This window comes from Pseudomyrmex gracilis, unplaced genomic scaffold, assembly GCF_002006095.1.
Source record: "Pseudomyrmex gracilis isolate BER0280 unplaced genomic scaffold, ASM200609v1 scaffold_148, whole genome shotgun sequence".
Lineage (NCBI taxonomy): Eukaryota > Metazoa > Arthropoda > Insecta > Hymenoptera > Formicidae > Pseudomyrmex > Pseudomyrmex gracilis.
In genome coordinates, this window is record NW_018020732.1 from 61,265 (window position 1) to 81,588 (window position 20,324).

At 42.9% G+C, this 20,324-nt stretch overlaps 1 protein-coding gene across 1 annotated transcript in view; it reads left to right on the forward strand.

Moving 5' to 3' along the window:
- LOC109857154 (homeobox protein homothorax) overlaps positions 1-20,324 on the forward strand; it is a 298,008-nt gene that overhangs the window by 13,895 nt on the left and 263,789 nt on the right. The window contains exons 3-4 of the mRNA XM_020433208.1: positions 5,432-5,573; positions 14,561-14,611. Of these exons, the coding sequence (XP_020288797.1) occupies positions 5,432-5,573; positions 14,561-14,611 (193 nt within the window). The remainder of the gene's footprint in view (positions 1-5,431; positions 5,574-14,560; positions 14,612-20,324) is intronic.

Here is a 20,324-nt window from a genome sequence, read left to right on the forward strand (position 1 = left end):
AAGATGCGTAATAACATCTTCCTGATTTTTTTATGTCTCACTTTTATACTCCGTTATTAACATTCCCGCATTGTTCTTTTTTTACGTCATCGCGGCGATCTCCGCGGTCATGCAGCAGCTCGTGCCACGCGCATCGTCGAGCTGAAACCCGTCAATTGGCCGTTTTACGAAGCGGCTCGGCGCGGTCGTGTTCCGCGTGATTTATAGGCGCGAGATGCCCCGATTTCTGGTGTACCGTCCTAGAACGGGAGCCTCATTATTCCGTGCACCCTATAATTTGTCCATTCGTCGTGTGCCCCGGCCCGACCCGAAGCGGAGATTCCACAACTTTCTCGGGACGCCGCCGTGCCACGCTGGAAGGCGCGCTTTTGGCGCGCGATTACACGCGCATGTAATTTTATTTACGCAACGCTCTTTTTGATCGCGAGATATATCTTTGATTTGATGTCAAAAAATTGACGAATTAAATATCGAATATTCTCGTTGTGCGGAACAAAAAGAATAACAAGATCAAAGTTCGTCTAATTTATACATAATTGTTTAGAAATTAGTGAATAGTTTTAAAAATATTTCTTTTTTATCCGAGATTACTCTCAAATTGTTTATATGACCTCGGACACGTCACGTGCACTTTCTTGCTGCGTTAAAAACTTACTCGCGTCTATGTATACATATATGGAATAATTCTGATTTGCTGAATATGTTTTTGGCGAGATCGGATTGAGTTGTCTGATAGCAGAATCCACGACCATTTTTGTCCCATGTTTCGTCCGAGTCGATTAATTCGTCTATCAAAGCTTTCCACGTGCGAGAAGATTGATGTTGCTTGCGCTCGAATGTAATGAGACACGCGCGTCAAAAAGAGGAGAAGTCAGGGACGTCTCTTGAAACGCGGACACATCATCGGAATGATTTTTAAAGAATTAGTAAGATACACACGCAAATGCGTAAATCTCTATAAGAATTTTACTTTTTAATTAAAAAAAAAAAAAAACAAAAAACAAATACAATGAAAGAAAATTTGTTTTATATAATATTTATTATTTTAAATATTTTCTTTGAAAAAGTTCTTCTCAAGAAATGTTTTATCGCTCTTTAAAACTTTTCTCATTTACACGCGCATTGTAAAAATGATTTGACATTTGATCGAAAACTCTCTTGTGCTGTTTTTACCGCGCGGAATTATTGTCCGACTTGATCGATGAGCATTGCTAATTGATTTATGCAACGCAGACGTTCATATTGCATAAGCAACGAATCTCGCAGAAATTAGCCATTACCATCGGAATGCTTTACAAGCGGTTTATAAATGACAGCAAATTGAAGTAATTACATGCTCTCATTTTTATCCTCAGCTCTCTCTCTCTCTCTCTCTCTCTCTCTCTCTCTCTCTCCTGAACTCGAGACTTTTTTTCTGGTTTGCCATTTCGAGGCACGATGACTCGCGTTTTCACGCTTGATTATTACAATTACTCGCGCCTCCATTATTACCGTCGTTATCATTCGCATATTCTCGGCGAAATCACAGGGACGTACTCACGGAATTAAAGCGCCGTTAACGAAATTAAGCCGTGCGCGCAAAAACGCGACGCTGTCGTTTAGCGAATCGTAAAACCGCGTACCGCGACGTAAAAGTGACGATATCCGCGCGTAACAATAAGAGCCGCCAGAAAGAGAGCGGGGGAGGCGGATAGAACGCGGGAGAGAGCGAGAAAGAGTAAGAGAGAGGAGGCGTCGATTCGAGGGGCGGAAACCGCAAAACCGCAAACATCCCCCGTACGGCGTACAACGGCCCAATCATATCATTACCTTTTGCGGTCCCGTCATTCTGACACCTCGTTTCTGACCGTCGTTTGTCATCGGCGTTGCGCTTTGTTGTTACGCCGCGCGCGACCGCGCTTTCAAGAAACGCGGCACTTAAAGCGCGCCCCATTCAATCGCGGTGACCGTAACGCGTTCGGTGGTTTTCCTGACCGCGTACAAAACGGGAAACTGGTGGGCACAGGTGGGGAAAGATTGAGAAATCCATCGCCAAGACTGAGAAATTGACGAGATCGGCGGCTTAATTATCATCCGGGGCATTAGCAAATCGCTCGATGCTTTGTGTGCACCTCGCGTGCACTTTTTTTTTTTTTTTTTTTCAATATTTCCTAATCTTCTTTCGAAGATGATCTCATGAATCGCGTTAGCCGCTCCCGGGATCTCATTAGAGGCGTAAAGAGAGCCGGGAAGAGCTTTCAGTGCGGTCGAGAGCGCGCGAAAAATCTAAATTAACAATTACCGCGCGACGTTGCGTTAAATCGATTATCCGCCGGTGGACGGTCGGTGCCGGAGAGGAGGTCGAGTATCCCGAGGAGGGAGACCATGCGCGGCAGGTATAGGCGATAGAGATATGGACAAGGAGAAAGCGGGAAAAAAAAGAGCACTAGGTGAGGCCGCAACGGCGGCGGCAGCGGCGGGCGAAAGGGGTGCGGGTCGACCGGGACTTTTTTTGTGCCTGGTCGGTACCTCTCTCGGGCACCGGCTAGGTCGGCGTGTACGGGAGAGTACGTTGCTCGCGGCGGCCACGTCAATTTGTCGAAATTCGTTCCGAATCGTTTTATGTCCGCCACGCCGCGAGACGCGACCCGCTACCATGCGCACACAACGCCTCCACCTTGGCGGCTACCACATCCGCGCCGTTGTATCAGTCTCTCTCTCTCTCTCTTTTTCTCTCCTTCTCTTTCTCTCTTTCCCTCTCTTGCTCTCAAACCTCTCGAGAGTGCCGAGACCCCTCTAGAGTTTCATCGCCGTCTTTGAAATTGTATAACCCCACGGGACAACGCCGCGAGCTAAAAAATCCGTGTCAATGGTCGCTTTTAACTGACGTCGTCAAACATCCAGTGCGCACACGAGAAATTAACCTGATTTTTATTTGGTTTCGATATTTGACGAGCGATTTGTTTGCATCGCGCGTTATACTATATATGTATATATACATTTGATAGAACGCAAATTGTGTAATTGTTTGACTGTCAGTTTTGTGTGTGTGTGTGTGTGTGTGTAGACAAGTATCGGTAAAAAAAAAAAAAAAAAACAAAAAAAACAAAAAAAAACAAAACAAATCAAATCTCTCAAATGTACGTTCATGCAAATTAAATACGTTGTTTTCCGTGACAATTTATTTCTCATAGATTGTATTTCAGATTACACGTTACAACTTATTTCGTTTCTTGTTCACTTGTGTCTCCTTAAAGAGGGAATTTACATACGCCTAATTGCGCCTGATAAATTCCAACGTTAAATGTTAGTTGGCAAAAAAAATTAGAAGTTGATGTCTAATCTTTATTTAACTTGAAAATGAGACGGTTTTTGCATATATATGGAATGTGTTATCGATTTCTTTTTCTAAGATTGAACTTTTTTCGTACGAGCGATTCGACAATGTAACGAGTTAATCGCGAGATGCAAAGTAGTAGTCGGAGAAGACAAAAAAATGCGCGTGCATCTGTGCTCGTCATGCCATTACACAAATGTCGGTATACTTGTGTATCGCACATCACGTGTAAATAATTGAACACAGACTTGAATCTAGAACAGTGCGCTACGTCAACTTAAAACTTCGATATTACAAGACCTTTGCGCTCGCAACGTTGTTGCATCGGTACCCGTCCTAATCTTATCTTATCCTCCTAATGCCGTCGGTGGTAAGCGTACTTTTGTATGTAACACGCGCTTATGGAAGCTAAAAGAATATCATTGCGTATGTATCAAGCGCGACGCGACAACCTCTTAGGTTTTCTTTTTCAGTCGATTTCAAGGACTCTGAATAACATTATGTTCCTTTTTTCAGTGCGACATTTCTAATTATACAAATTATTATTCTACACATGTTACTTTTTTTTGCCGCTTAAAAACTTATAAAATTGAATATCTTTTGATTTCTACTAATGACTAGGATATCTTGTCATATTAAACGCGTGTCTCAATCTATCTCGATTAATATCAGTATGTATCTAGCGTGTGGAATACTAACAAAGAAAATAATAGTTCGCGGTAGCATTTATTATTTAACGTAGTCCACCCATTGAATTTGCAGTTTTTCCAACGAGCGCGTATTACTACGCGGATAACTCCGGCTGTTATTCTCAAAGGGGGACATGTTCTTGTATTATCGATTCTGTGTCATTATTCAATTTGTCCGTGTATATACCGCACGTGTCAGTGGAACGAATAAACCGTGAATTACGCTTAAAAAAAAAAAAAAAAAGTACAATTCGTACACGTGTATAGAAAAGTAAGAAGTGTTTTTCGATCACTATCGATATAACGTGAATTAAATGGATATGAGTGAAAAAATTCTTTTGTAATAATGAAAATAATACAAAAATAATACAAAATGTAAATTTCACGTCTTTGATGAGAGAAATATAAATCGTCGACGAATGATATGCGAAAAAAAGAAATTGCATTACTTTGACAAAAAAAAAAAAAATATAAAATAGTAATGACAAACATGCACATGAGCGTGTAATTAATACCTCGATATGAGAACAAAAAATCGTATTTGCAACACAAAAGTGAAATCAGCTCGAGCGTTCTCAAGGTTCGTAACGATATGTATACATATTTTTTTTTACAAAGTAAAAGTGACGCGAATTCTAATGGTCTCACGAAAGACGTTGTTTTTTCTACGCGCGCAGCGGAAGAGTCCGCTGCTTTTCGGTTAAGCGCTTCACGCCGAATTTCGCTTCTTTTGCCATCACGGTTGTCCGAGTTAATTGCGTCCTCGTAGCGCTAACAGGCGGCCCACCTCGTCGGTCACGCGCGGATAAGAGAAAAACGTTACGCGAATAAAACACGCGGGCCGGTCTACCGCCGCGCGAATGGGACTTTGTGTCGATCCGGATCGCTTTTTCGCGTGGGACACGCCTCGGCGATTCGAGAAACGCTCTTCACGGACATCCGGCGCACGGACGTTCAGAAACTCGTATATAAAGGGGACTTTCTTAGGCGGGAGAATCGTATGTGCTTGTAACGAGCGTGCCAGCGTTCTGTCGTGTTTTCAACTTCTTATCAACGAGAGAAATTATTATTATTATACCGTTTTCGCGATATGTAAGGAACGCGCGTCTATTAATTATCGACGTCGATTAATTACATATCAAGAACAACCAATCAAATTCGCGTTCCGCTCGAGATTTTCACGCCTCTTTTCGCGAGCACCACAGCGTTCGTTATATAATATATCGCAGGACATTATCGCATAATAATAATAATTTATCGGTTTTCTTCGCGGATCGAATCCGCTGATCAGAAGCTGGAGCTCGGATTGCGACGTTAATTAACATGCCTGCCGAGATCGGCGCTGCTTTGCGAGAAACACGCACACGCTCGCCCATGCGTAATTTCCTTTTATCTTTAAGCGCCACTTTCTCGCTTCTTCTTTCAGACATCCTCTGTTCCCACTTCTCGCACTCATATTTGAAAAATGCGAGTTGGCGACATGTACGCCGCGCGAACCAGGTGTAGCTGGCGGTGACGTCTGCTCGTCAGAAAGCTTCAATGAGGACATCGCCGTTTTCTCAAAACAGGTAAGTCACAATTACATTAAATGTCATGGATGTATCGAATATCGCATCGGACAATTGTTCCTGTTTATTATTTACTTGAATTTATTTACGATGTATCTAAAGTACAAAAATAGCAACAATTATATATAATTTATTGAGAATGTTAATTACGGATAGAGAGGGAGATTTATATATAGAAGTGACAGAATGTTCTAAATAGCTCCATAAATAACACAAAAGTTGTGCGAGACATCCTTATACAATAAAATGCTCGTAAAACTTTTGCGGCGGCTGTTACGACGAACTGTCGCGCGATTCTTCATTCGTGAGAGAATGTCTCGGAGCGATTTTCGAACGTTCGCATGAGTCACGGAGGAGAGACGCGCGTCGTGAAACAGTAGATCGCGACATGACGAGAGATCGGGTCTCGAAAACGAAGAAGAACCTTATTCGTGGGACTTATTTTTAGGATTTTTACCGTTGAAAAGACCCGGGGTATACACACGAGGCCCTAGCGCTAGTAACGAGGCAGAAGACTCACTCGATCGTTCGCGCGAGCCCGCGTTTTTTTCTCTTCTCCTGCTTCCTATTTTTTTCTTTCCCTCCAGCGCGGCTCACCTGAGGCAGGTCCCCCCAAGGACACGCGTAGGTAACCCGAGAGCTCACGGGGCCGCATGCCGTGAAACGATTTAGACCTTTTAAAACATACCATTTCGCCGTCTGCGCGCCCAAATCGCGCACGTAGATCCGTTCCGAAGGTCTCGAGAGAAGTACCGCTCGAGTTCGCGTTTCCGCGTGCTTTCTACAGACATTTTGCTCCCCACAGAGGAATCCCGTCCGAATGGATAACTATATTTTCCAGAACTACTTTGAATATTTTGTATTCCTAAAGTTCACGTTTTTATGTCTGAATTCACTTGGAACATAATCTAATTTAAGCATTAATTAATTTAAATTTATTTAATTTACCAATTAAAAAACTGTGTGTGCGTGTAGATATTAAATTTTATTTATGCGAGTGATTTTTGTCATTCAACCGGGTAACGCGGATTGAAACGGTTAGTTGAAACGAACAATAAAATTCGCGCGCGCGCGTGTTCTTTTTACGTAATTTTCTAGAAAAAATACAACGGCACTTACGACGGTTTAAGCTGAGACGACAGAACGGCAATAAAAATGTTATCGTGTTTGCGATGAAACGATGCAAACGAATTCAGCACATTTAGATTGAGGAATATCGGCGCTCCCCGATCTGCACCGTTACCGCGTCGCAAGCTATACACATATTTTCATGTGGCGTTTATTATATATGCATTCGAGTCACACACCGGTACGGTGGGATTTATCGTACGATAATTAAAATTCCTAAACGAGGTAGCGCGGGAGATAACACTCTTCAGAGTGTCATTTGCAATGGAGTACAATAGATACGCGATCACGAGAAGTTTGCGATTGCCGCCAACCACACACACACAAACACACACACACACACACACACACACACACACACACACACGTCACGCGATCGCGCTCATACGTCACTAACGTTGGAAGAGAGAAAAAAATTCGTCGTCTTACATTCTAAATATAGGGCGTCAGTAACACAGTAGCAGCGGCTTTGCGCAGCGCTATGCCGAGATAACGATAAGAGTTAAGCCCCGGCGTAAGGTAGGATAAAATGTTGTGTGTGTGTGTGTGTATATATATATATATGTGTACACATTGTTTTGTCATGTTGATGCCGAAAAGTTCCAGACGATAAAATACGCTCCAAATTTCCGGCGTATCGAGATTGCTGAGATAATCGAGTACGCGTTGTTTTTTTAATTTTTTAAAATGTTTTTCCCCACGACGCAAATTGTATTTGTCAGAAAAAAAAAAAAAACAAACCGCACCAATCGCAGTTAGATTTTCGAAAATCGCGATCTCCGCGTTTTTCGCGTTATTTGTTCGAGAGAAAGTTACGGTTGCGGCTATTCTGGGATACGTTTTCGAAGAGAGAATCCGTTATGAAACTGACATGACATTTGCATCTTAATATAATGCCGCACCATATAAGGTGCATTTCAAAGCGCGCGTACCGACGAAAAAAAAAAATGTTTCTAACTACGGAACGTATTCACGATGTTTTCTCGCGATGACGTCGCCTCTTCTTTCGCGGATAACTTATCTGCTTTCTCCTTTGGTTAGCTGTCAGTTCGAAAAATTGACACTCAAATAATAGCTTTCCACATATTAAATTTTAACGATTTCGATAATAATAACATACAAGTAAACGAACAATGAAAAGAAGTGGAGTGTTGAAATGCTGTATTTTTTTTATCTTTGAGAGCGCGTGTAAAGTCATTGTTTAAACGGAAAATCTTGACTACTCGAGATATTTACTTTCGATTTATTGATACTTAACCGATACTCGATCGTTATCTCGATCAGATATTCTCACGTTTTTTTACGAGTAAATTTTTGATACCTATATCAACGTGATTCTACACAGGAAAGTGTTGTTTTGAATTAAATATTATTATGATATTTTCAGATCTGAGTTTTTCGCGAAACACAAAAATCAAAATTTCCAAAAATTGTTAACATTATTTGCTTTTGGTCAGTAAGATAAAATAAATAGGAAATATAGATAGTAGTACACGTTTTTAGTAAACAACTTTATTAAAATTAGCTTTTTATACGTGTTTTTCTTTTAACGTTCAGATATTCTTGTGTTGTTTTCTGTGACGTTTTCCGCTTGCAAGCTAAACATTATGTTTACGTACATATCGATGCATAGACTCGGTCATAGTTGATATCGCGTTGGCCTGTGCACGAAACTCGGTCGATCTCGTATTTTAACTTACATTAGCCATACAATTGATCCCTTCCTTCTCCCTCCTGTGCCTGCACGCTCGGATGCCAATAAAATCGCGTATCTGAAATTCGCGACTAACGGCGGCTTAATGCGACACAGAAGGCCGCTCGCGCGTCCACCGTCGCATACGTGTTCGCGTTAATTCCGAGATTACGACCGCGTACCGGAGTAGATAAACAAATTATGTTCGGCGGATAATAGTCTCCGCGCGTCGCGGGTCTTCTCTCTCTCTTTCTCTGTCTCTATCTCTCTTTCTCTTTTCTGTCTTCTCTCTCTCTCTCGATTATACCCGCATGCCGATACAAAGTCACGTGCGCCGCGTGGATGGATTTTTGTTTGCGCGTTAATTGTGCATACGAGCGATTGCACTAATTCGAGGTCATATGTATTTAGCTATTGAATTAAATTCGGCGCGTATTGGTCGTTACCTCTGTAATCATTTGTGACTACTTTCTTTGAGAACGTGCCGACTCGCTTATCGCGTATTTCACTCGTATTAACGAAGCATCGATATTCAAGCAGGCATCGGCCTTTGAATACCGCGTCACTAGGCGCGCGTAGGTCTCTCACACGTGACGATGTACATCGGCAGATAAGCAGGTGACAATCCTCTTGCGGCGGTTTTTGAGGCGTGCCGTGCGAGACGTGCCCTCGTACCCTCTCACCATAGCTCCCCCTCTCTTTACCACCCCGCGTATATAAGGTACGTACCGCCGCGGCGATAGGGCTGTACGACAAAAGGGCCGCACGCTGTGCGCGGGATTATTTTGCGTTTCGTTGCGTGCGGTGCCATGCGTGCCGTGCATGCACGCATGCGCTATGGCCGCCGCAAACGAAACGCATGCGCGATCTTCAGTCGGGGCCCGACTACAGCGGCCGCCGAGTCGTGAGAAGCGCCGAAGCGTGGAGAGTCGAGCCGGCGATGGCAGCGGGAAGGCTAGTGGGGCGTTGAGAAGGGTACGGATGAAACGAGAGAGAAAGAGAGAGAAAGAAGAGAGGAGGGAGGTAGAGAGCTGCTCATTTTCTGCCATTGTAAATTGATCTATTCAATGGGTCCACTATTATCCCCCCCTGTGGTCCACGCATCGTGTGCCCTATGGGGGCCACGATGTTCCAGTCTTCCGTGCCCCCCTTCTGCCCTTCTGTGTGTTCGTTCTCTTCTTCCTCCCCTCACGCTCGCTGTGAACCCAACGTTCTTCTTTCTCTTCCCTGATTTGCGCGCGCACTCCTTCGACGTCGTTGCCCGGCTGCAACGTGCCATCGGTCGTACCCCGCTGCGCCGCGTTGCACCGTGCCTTTGTTGTGCCCTTTTTTTTCACCCGCCAAAAGAGGCATCTCGTTTTTTTTTTCCGCGATCATCGTCGGCGATCGCTTCGAGAAATTCACTCGCGCTTCATCGCCTCGCGAACGTGCACGATGCCCGGTAAATCTCGCTAGTAAAATAAGCAGTAGAATTTTTTTTAACAGTTATTTAGTTTTGCGTAATTTTATCACATAAAATAGTTTCGATACTGGTTACAAATTGTACAATTGTAATTGTGCGCACATTTTGTTACGCGCAATTCGTTCGCGCGAAATTAATTTTCTTTGACGAATTTAATCGTTTACGCACCGCAAAATACGACCGTGATATATCGCTGTGCTATTAGCCACGAGCGAAACGTTTTCCCCGGTAGTGTAATTGCGTTTTGGACAATGAGTTAAAATTGCCGAAGCGTTGAACGCAGCGAACGTGGGCGCGCGTACAGTCGTCGCGATGTCACGATTCTCTGTTATACCCACACGATCACACGGAGAGATCTGAGAAGGATCCCTATCGGGATTTATTGGTACAATTAGGATGCACCTCCGGGAGCATTAAACCCTCATAAAGCGCCACCCCCGTGCTGATGCGCTTCTTAATGGCGACCACGTGACAAACTTGTTCCTATTCGAATGCTAGCTGTCCGTTCTTTCGTCTTCACGACATTCGTTCACTTTCCTCCGCGCTCAAAGTACGCATTTCGAAATATCAAGTCATTCAGTGTAAATTTTTACGCATAAAAGAAATAGCAAATAAATTGGGTTTTTCTTCTTAAATGAGATTTACATAAATGTTATTTATTCAATATATACAGGGTGTTTCAGAACTATGGGATCAAACTTCTAAGGGTTATTCAGTGCAACAGTAGAAAACATTTGAGTATAGGGACCCATGTCCGGAAAAGTGTCACTACCGCACTACGGCCCTAAGACGCGTTAAAATTTAGAAAGACGATGAATTGCCTAAATAGGATTTAATGCATTTAATNTGTCCGGAAAAGTGTCACTACCGCACTACGGCCCTAAGACGCGTTAAAATTTAGAAAGACGATGAATTGCCTAAATAGGATTTAATGCATTTAATGTTTGCCTTTTGTACATGATATCATCACAACAATTGTTCAAAATGTCTTCTGGCAAAAATTAAATGCATTAAATCCTATTTAGGCAATTCATCGTCTTTCTAAATTTTAACGCGTCTTAGGGCCGTAGTGCGGTAGTGACACTTTTCCGGACATGGGTCCCTATACTCAAATGTTTTCTACTGTTGCACTGAATAACCCCTAGAAGTTTGATCCCATAGTTCTGAAACACCCTGTATATACATATATATATATATGTATATATATATATCGCACTACTGATTAACTGAACTGATTAACGACGCGTGTTGATACTTTAAAGAGTTAACGAGCCGTTACGAGAACCGATGCACGATCAAGGTGCCTCGATTTTAACGGAGATTCGAGGCAATTAACGAAACGAAACCCACGCAAGAAACCGCGTAAGGCTCGCTGAGTTGCGGATACGTCGCGCTTGGACCGGTTTTCCGGTCTTTCTGACGTCATATCGCGATGTCATCGGCAAATTAGGCTACGATTCTAGTAGTCATCTCACTATAGTAATGACGCAGCGAATTTTTATGTTAAAAAACTTGATCACATATTAATAATTGTAATACACAAGAAACCGTTGAATTCTAACAGAATTTGATCTGTTGGAATAAATTTCTCTATGGTTTTTCGAAATTGTAAGAAATCTTATGTTTTGCACAAGTTACTTTCCTTTTTTTTTTTTAAAACAAAAAAACTCATTTTTGTCATCACATTTTCTGATCAGACACGGTTCTTTCTCGACTGCAGCATGAATGAAAACACAATGGACGTCTATATGCAGTTCTAGAAGATTATCGTCATAATTTTTTTGGTATATGAATTACTTTTAAGCGTACAAAATTTAACTACCAGAAGTTTTATTGCTTATTACCGTAAAGAATTTCGTTATTTTACGAAAACAAAAAAAGGAAATGGACTTGCGTTTTCTGTCTTGCCAATTGTTCATTCGTCGTTTTTACACCTTATAAGGGTTCATGACGAATAGATTCAAAAAAAATATCAACAAATTTTCTCTTCAGTTTGAATGACGCAATTTTTGTATAGTACGTGAAAGCGGAAAACACGGGGCTTTCTTTCATCTAATCGCAATACCTTTACCCTAACGGTAGTATCTTTACCGCATAAGAAAAAAATCGATTCTGACATTTCTTTATATTGTCCAAGTGGCTATAACTATCCTTCCGTTCCCCCGGAGGGGGCGCGAAGATTTAGAATACATTCGACTACTGGTTTTCTCTGACCGAATTCGATTCGGTTGTTTTTTTTTTGACTATAATTACGTGAATGCTGCATCTTTATGAGTTTGTCGTCTAGATTTTTTTTAATGTTAGAACAAAATGTGCGTGGTATTTCTTCTTGAGACATCCTGTGAAATGAATGACATCCTAACAACAGACTGTATTGAAAAAAGTGAATAGAAGAAGTAAGTGAAAAAATTGTCGCATATCGAAAGACACGTATTTTGACCTGGAACGATGGAACTGTTGGGAAGAAAGGGTTGCAAAGGGTTCGTGGGGGCGGCAGCACGACAACAGAAGCAAGAGCAGCGGTAGCAGCAGCAGCAGCAGCCTCCAAAAGCAGCTGCTTCGTATATCTCTCGGCAAGATCGGCGCACACCACACGAAACCTTAACACGTACCAGTACGTGTGGCTTACGCGTCTCTCTCTCTCTCTCTCTCTCTCTCTCTCCATGTGGCGCTCGTACGTGCACATACGAGATCGTCCCGAGCAGACACCCTGAATGCCGACGAGAGCATTCTCTAAATATTATCGCACAATATTTTTACCGCCTCCGCCGCGGCAGCGGAGAGTTATATGCGCCCACCCGACAGCCAGCAAATGCTGACGTTTCTATACGCATCTATCGATGTTTGTTTTTACATCGAACATATTTCCTCGGCTCGATTTCCTCCGCCATCGCGCGATGATATCACCAATTTTCCTTTTACGGGAACAATATACGTAAATCTTTTCTTACACGGATATTATTGTATTATTTATACAACTGAATTCTATTTATGAACAAGAGAGAGAAATGTGCAGAGAGAGACAGAGAATATTTCGCGCGTGACCAATGCGGAATGTAAACGCTCAAATAATTTTCAACATTTTCTCAACATTATTTTCCTTTGGATATCTGATTTTTTTGCAAGACTAAATCCTTTCAGACGGTTCTTTTTACGTCAGCACGTAGTGACGTAAAACGTGCGTATCGTTTTTGGGGAAAAACGGTGCAGCGAAAGGAATCAACGGGAAATTGTTTGGAGAAAAGGGATAGTGAAATGGGATAAAAGAGAGCAGAAAACAGAACGGGCTGCTTACAATTTGTAATCTTGCCTACCTGCGTGGCGCTTAGTCCGCCGCGCTCACGGGGATCGTCGAAAAAGCGCGACGACACAGAGCCCCGTGCAAGAACTAGTCCTCCCCTACGAACAGTTGACAGTATTTTTGTCGCGCGAGACGCCTTCATTACCTACACACTGGAGAGCTGTCGAGGACTCCCATTCAGAATCCCGGCTCATGAATACGCGCTCTTGCCTGGGAATTCGTGCGTGCGGACAATATTTCATTATCCGATCTTTTTCTTTCGTAGAAGAGCGACGTTCCCGACTGAATCTCACGTTTCTTGACTCTTTAGTTACCTAACGGTGTAAGAGAAGTCATTCTCCATTTGAAGAAGCTTTATTGTGCTTCTTTAGGAACGGTTAATGTATTCGCACACCCGCTGAAAAAATAATTTTCCAAGACACACATCGCCCATATCGCGTTGCTCTAAGCGATAAAAGGAAAAAATTTGTGTAAAACCAGACTTTTATGGAATACTTTTCTGTCTAGAAAAAAAAAAAAAAAAAAAAAAAAAAAAAAAAAAAGAATATATATGTTTTGAGGAGATTTTACATTAATAAGACATTTCGAACACAAAAAGTAAACGAGAATTAACTCGGGAATAAAGAATGTATTCGTCCCTTAATTAATTTATTCTAATGTAACGCGGCGTTCTTTTTTCTCAGCAACAAAAATAATTGGCCCCATAGGGAGTTAACGATATCGCGGAACATCTAATCTGACGGTTCGATCTTACGTCGGAAAGCCACCGGCACCGCCGCCAGTCTCGTAGATTCCACGAGGATCAAACAGCGCTCGCTGCGCGCTCCAACGAGATTTGTTACGCGCTTCTTTTGTTTTTTTTTTTTTTTTTTTTTTTTTGTTTCTACCACGTGTATATATTTCGACTCGAAATACGCTCGAGAGAGTTCGAGTGCCAATTTACAAGTGGTTTTTGTTTCCATTGTGATCGGGTGCTGGCGGCGCCATGAAAATGTCTGAGAATCCCCGACGCTTCCTCCATCGCGCTGTCTGCCTTCTCGATTTGCCCGCCGGAATTCCATCGCGTTCCCCGACGCGTTTCCGTTTCTGTACGTACGAATTGAACAGTGGGGGTCCAATTAAGAGGAAGCACGCGAAGGAAATCGCTTAGAGAAAGAGGTGGGAAGGGAATTGCGAGGGGGGCTTAAAGGAAAGGGAACGAAAGGTGGATGTGTGGCGCGCCGGGGGTTTGTCTGTATTTGTATATATACATATATATATTTCTCTCTCTTTCTACTTGTCTATGTATATACATATATGTATGTTACACCGCGATACGATCATCCATGTAGCTTTAATACCGCAATTATGTTGGATCCAATTATTAACGCTCTTACATATACGTGTGTGTGTGTGTGTTACAGATCAGACAAGAGAAACCCTACTACATTGCGGATCCGGAGGTGGACTCGCTGGTGAGTATTTCCTTATTTGCACGCCTCTATATACGTGCTCTCCCGATATCGCTTATCTGACGCGCATACGTAATTTCGTCCGACGCTCAGACACGTATCGGACTCGTCTAATCGCTCAATTTCCTTCCGAGATCGCGTTTGCACCTCGCGCACAAATAAGACGGTTTCGAACATGGATTCTCTCGCGATTCGAAACGTCGCTCATTCCCTCGCTTCGGGATGTATCGACGCTTAATTACGAAACCAATTAAATTGAGAAAAGGATGCTCCTCGGATTGCGAGACCGCGTTATCCGATCTAGCGGCGCGTAAATAGCGAAGAAGAGAAGAAGTCTCTCGTTTCGGACGCGTTTCGTCTTTCCTAACGCGCGCGCGCCTAATCGCTCAATTTCATCGGACGATCGCCCGTCGAGATACCCAAATACGCTCGGCCGACTTCAACGACGAAATAACGAGCTAGGAAGTAAGGTAACGACGTGCCAAGTCAGCGCCGTTTGTGCTCCGCGCTCGTTTATTTTTTTCTCCCACAGAGAGTGTAATAATTAACAGTATAGCGGTTATCGCATTACACGTGTTTCCATCCTATTCCGGTCGAAACTTACGGATTCGAAAATTTACGGGTACATCTGTGAGATATTTGGGCGATAAAGCAAAGCGTTTCCAGTGACCAGAACAAATTATCGCGTGTTATACTCGCGTCCTCGGCGAGTTTTTCAATAATGTTTGAAATCGTATAATTATTACGTATATTTCGTGTTCGTTAACGCAGATCGAAAACTGTGTAGTTTTAGTTTTTATCGCTATATAAATAATGCAACGTGACAGTTGAGTTCGGTGAGTACACCGGAAGACTGATGACACTTTTACGTAATTCATATGATAATTATTAGACGCACATGTAGCACACATACACACGCGCGCGACAACATTTTTTACGATATTGTTTTCCCGGACGTGTCGGCGGTTCGAAGTTTCGACGGGACCGTCGAAAAGTACGGAGGAAGAAATATTTTAGGCGACCCTCCGCGCTCTTCGAGATCGAGATAACGGGGTGGAGTGGGCTTTTTAAATAACTCCGAAGTGTGTATTTCTCGTCGGGCGAGAAAGCGCGTACATGCGTGTCCTTACCGTGATGTCAGGACAACTTTGGGCTAAACTCGTCACTGCGACATTTGTCAAGCAACGTTTTTTTATTTTCAAAAACTTTTTTCTATCTTTTTTACAGTTTTTTCTCGGGATTTGTGTTTCAATTTTTTTGCGAGGGTTTATAATAATAATAATAAAATAAGTGAGTTTTAATAAACACGTGTTACATAAAAGAATGACATAAGAGAATTGTAATTAGATTGTCCGGGATCATCAGTCATCAGAAATTTTAGATATTTTGAGACTATTTGTCCAAAAATAATGTCTGTGTGCGCGTGAAATATTATTCTTTGAAATTATCGAAACTTTTCTCGAGGATTTTCCTCGTTGATTTCAACAAGTTTTATTTGAACATAAATAAATGTGATGTGTGCGCATCTCTTGAAGTCAACAAGCTGAGTTAATGCCAAATTGCTATACGCTTAATTCGAATTTTTGATAGACGAAAGAAAGAGAGAAGCAAGCGCGTGATGACACGGTGAATACATTTCGTTGACGTTGTCCTCGCGCTGTTGCTCGCAATTTTTCGAAATGTCACGTCCGTTACCCCTGAGCCTGTCACGACCGCATCGAGTCGCAAATATTCGCGCAAGGTGACATTACGGCTCTCACCACCGGCTGTCACACGATCATTTTGTCGTCAGATTCTATTTAAACACCCGGAACACAGAAATACAGAAATCTTGTAATTAAAAATACAAATATTAAATATATAAAATATATTTAATATAATCCAAAATAAACAAAACATATAGTATAACGTGGAATAACAACTACAAAATACACTGTCTTTGTGTGGAAATTTCTACTTCCTAACTGTTAACCGAAATATTTATATAAATAATCTCGCACAACTAAAACTCGTGGATTTGTATTTTGTGACTTCGGACCGTAGGAGATAAAAAGTATCATCAGCATCCGGGATTGTTGTTCTTCGTGTCGATCCATGCGCCATAACTCTCCAATAGGCATTTGCAAACTGCCACCTCTGACAGGTGTTACGGGTAGTAAATCGAGAGGAATTAAATGGGCTCGGCGGAGAAAAATTTTTCGAGTAGTCTACTATTGCCAATCGCGACGCGACGTCAGGAAAAACGGCTCTTCAGGGCTGCTGGTGCTGCACTCGTCGTTGCGCTTGTACGCCGTCGGCGCAGTCACCGTTGCGTAGTCGCTTACCGTAGGAAGAACAGCGTAAGGTGGCGTGGCTTCATTACGTCCGTGGCAAATCGCAATCTACGAGCAATGAGCTTCTATCGTAAAGAAGAGGCAACGTAACGTTCGCAGTTTTTGCGCACCTCCGTCCGTTTCTCCATCCCCTTTTCTCTCTTTTATCTTTTCGATTCTTCCTCTTCCTTCTCTCAGCACTCTCGGGTTCTTTTCCTCTCTCGTCAGTTCTTTTCTTCCTCTCTCATCGTCCGGCCTTTCTTTCTTCTATCGCGTTCTCTATCTCCGGGAACGCCAATCGAGCGGTGTTTTTTGTCGATAATTTCGCAGAACGGAAAAGTCACCGAGTGAGATTGCTTTCCGAGCCGCCGATTCTTGAGAATCAGCAATATTCTCCCGATTTCTATGTCAGGAGCGTGACGAAGAGAGAACGTGTTGTGACGATTCTTTCTTCTTTTCGCCATTTCCATTACGCAGAACGAGTGCAAAAGGTCGTTGGGGCATAGAAAAATATCCGGGTTCACATCTTTGTGATCATTTTTTGCGGTAAAAATGCGAATTCTTTCGCAAAGAAAGGTCGGACCTCCTGCGCGCAAGAACACATCGTTGACCAATATCGACAATACAGACAAGCCAGTCGACTGTAAACGTGACTATAGACACGTCGACTATAAACATAAGGAAGTGATTTCCAAGACTGGTGATTTTTTTCAATCTTTTTTGGAAATTTTCCGAAAAGTTTTCTCACAGGGAAATATCTACAAAGCGTTTTTTTTGTAAAAATTTCGAGTTAAGTACCACATTTACGAGAATCTTCTTCAGGAACATTTGAAAGAGCTCTTGGAGCTCCGTTTCGGTGGATCGTGAGGAATTTTCTGAAGAAGCTAAACGGGAAAACCGCGCGCGACAAAACACCACGTGGGCGTCTTGTCGGATGAGGGTAAAAAAAGACGGGACCGGAGGACGCGTCGTCTTTCGCGCGTAGCGGAAGGCGGCAAAGCGAGCAACGCGAACGAATCGACGGGGCTACAAAACTGCGCGCGAGAGGAAGCCCCCCGTCTGTGTGCAACGAAGGACGCAGAAGAGTGAGGGCAAACGAAGAGAAGGTAGAAGTGGGGAGGGTCAACCCTCTTCGTACACGCGCTTAAATAATATTCCCATTAGCATAAGCGAGAAATGAGCCAATGAGATGCTAATTGCCGGTCTTGCGTTTGGAGAATAATTATTATTGCGAGGGCATTCTACGCTCTTTTTTCCCCTTCGGTCAGTCTTTGGACCTGTCTGCGTGATTTACTTGAGATGCGCCTCATGTACGCCTGAACGCGGCAAGAAGCAACATTAGCTCGGTTATTAATTTTTCAGATATTATAATTTTGGTGCGTGCGTTATATATTTCGTGATCCGTTTGTTGTTTCTCACGCAATTCGCGAATTTCGCAATTTCGCGCGGAAAGTACGCGTCAGTACATCAAGTCAAATCAGTTTCGGATTATTGCATATAGATACGCGATATCGCGCGAAACGAAACGTTTTCTTATCGCGGAATTAATGCCAGACTAGACTCGCGTCAATATATATATATATATATATACACATATGTATATCGCACCGCAAATGTCAAAATATGCGCGCGCTCTCTCTCTCTTTTTTTTGTTTTCGCAAAATTGCCCGCAATCTAAATCATTCGTTGAAGCGCCGTTGTTTCCACCAGCGCGATATAAAATACATGACGGTTTTACATATTGCGTCAAATTTATTTTACATTTATTTGCATCCAAGATTTTTTTTTTATTGCCGGTCGTGTAGAGGAAATTTTTAAACCGCCACGCACGTACAACGTTATATATGAATTTCATCGTATATATTTCAAGGTACAAAATGTTTCGTGATAAAAAAATTCAGGAGAATCATTAATCAATGGAATTTTGGTCTCGGCAGACGGACGCTCGCTCGGTCGAAACACATTTCATAAAATATTTTACGGTCTGTAATTTCTAAATCAAATATAGCAAAGTATATTAATAGTATACAAATAATTCTCTCTCTCTCTCTCTCTCTCTCTCTCTCTCTCTCTCTTTCTACACAGTTTACGTTCGTGCTTCATTGTTTAACAAAATTACATAGATCTTTTGCAGTTATATAGGACCACAATTGCATAATTTATTTCATTGCGTGTCGGCGGAAAGATTACACAAAATTGCACAGAATATACTTTGAGTCGGTGTATGAAATTACAGTAACGGGGATAGAGTCAAGAACACGTACATATATATATACGCGACGCAAGTAGTAGTACAAGAAACGGCGAGTGAAACCTTCGGCATCCTTTTCGCCGCGTATGCGTGTCGTCGCGCCGTCAGCACGCGATTAGCGCGCGTGTTTCCCAAGGCTCGGTTGCTGCGGGCAACATTATCGCCGATTATTGCAATTTTGTTACAACCTCCGTCGTCTCGCTGCGCCACGGCCATCGATACTTAGAAGATCGTCGACCGTCATCAACGCGACTTTCTCGTGATTTTCGTTTGGCATAATTAGAGAGAGAGAGAGAGAGACAGAGAGAGAGAGAGAGAGAGAGAAAGAGAGAATATGTCGACACCAGTATCCGCTGATTGAATCACGTTGATTCATTATTTAATATTCGCTCTTTCTCTGTTCGACCACGTGCGTACGAATCTTTTAGCGCTAATCCTAACGAGGTGAGGACCAATAAAAGAAGCAATCGTCATCGCTTGGTTAGCGGTCTTATGATCGCGCGGTGCTTGCGCGCGGTCAACATTGCGTTTGCATTTCGGACGCATGCCCGTGTAATCGGCGCGAGTACTTCGGTATCGAGCATTCCATGAGTCTCTGTGCCTCACAGGAGACATCGTGGTATTTTTCTCTGAAAACACCTTCTCGCATCTCTATCTCTCCTTTTCCTCCGACGCGCACAAACATGGGACTGATAAAACCAGCGGATAAACACCGGATAAACACCGCTGGAACGCACCATTCGGTTTTTTACTTCTCCTCGACAGAAAATATGTTGTTCTTATCTTCGTTTCGTGTAGCCCGAGAAGTCGAGAAACAGGCGTGCCTCCCAACTGACGGACAAAAAGAGATATTTATCTGGTCCCCGCGCCGAGGAGGTTCAGGAACGTATGCGAGTACTCGGTTTCTTCCGCCGCCCACGCCAGGATCGTCTCACGCTGGTGGCGATATTATATCCTTGAGTGCCGTGACGTTCCTTTTCTTTTTTTTTTTTTTTTTTTTTTTTTTACCGCGGCAGTCCGTGAAGTAGGAATAGAAGAACGACGTGTTCGGACAAGGTGCGGCGACGGGACGTCCGGGGGTCCGAGTGTCCCGCAGAGACTTCTCGAAAGGGAAACCGCGGATAGGACCGAGAGAGAGAAAGAGAGAGGAGAG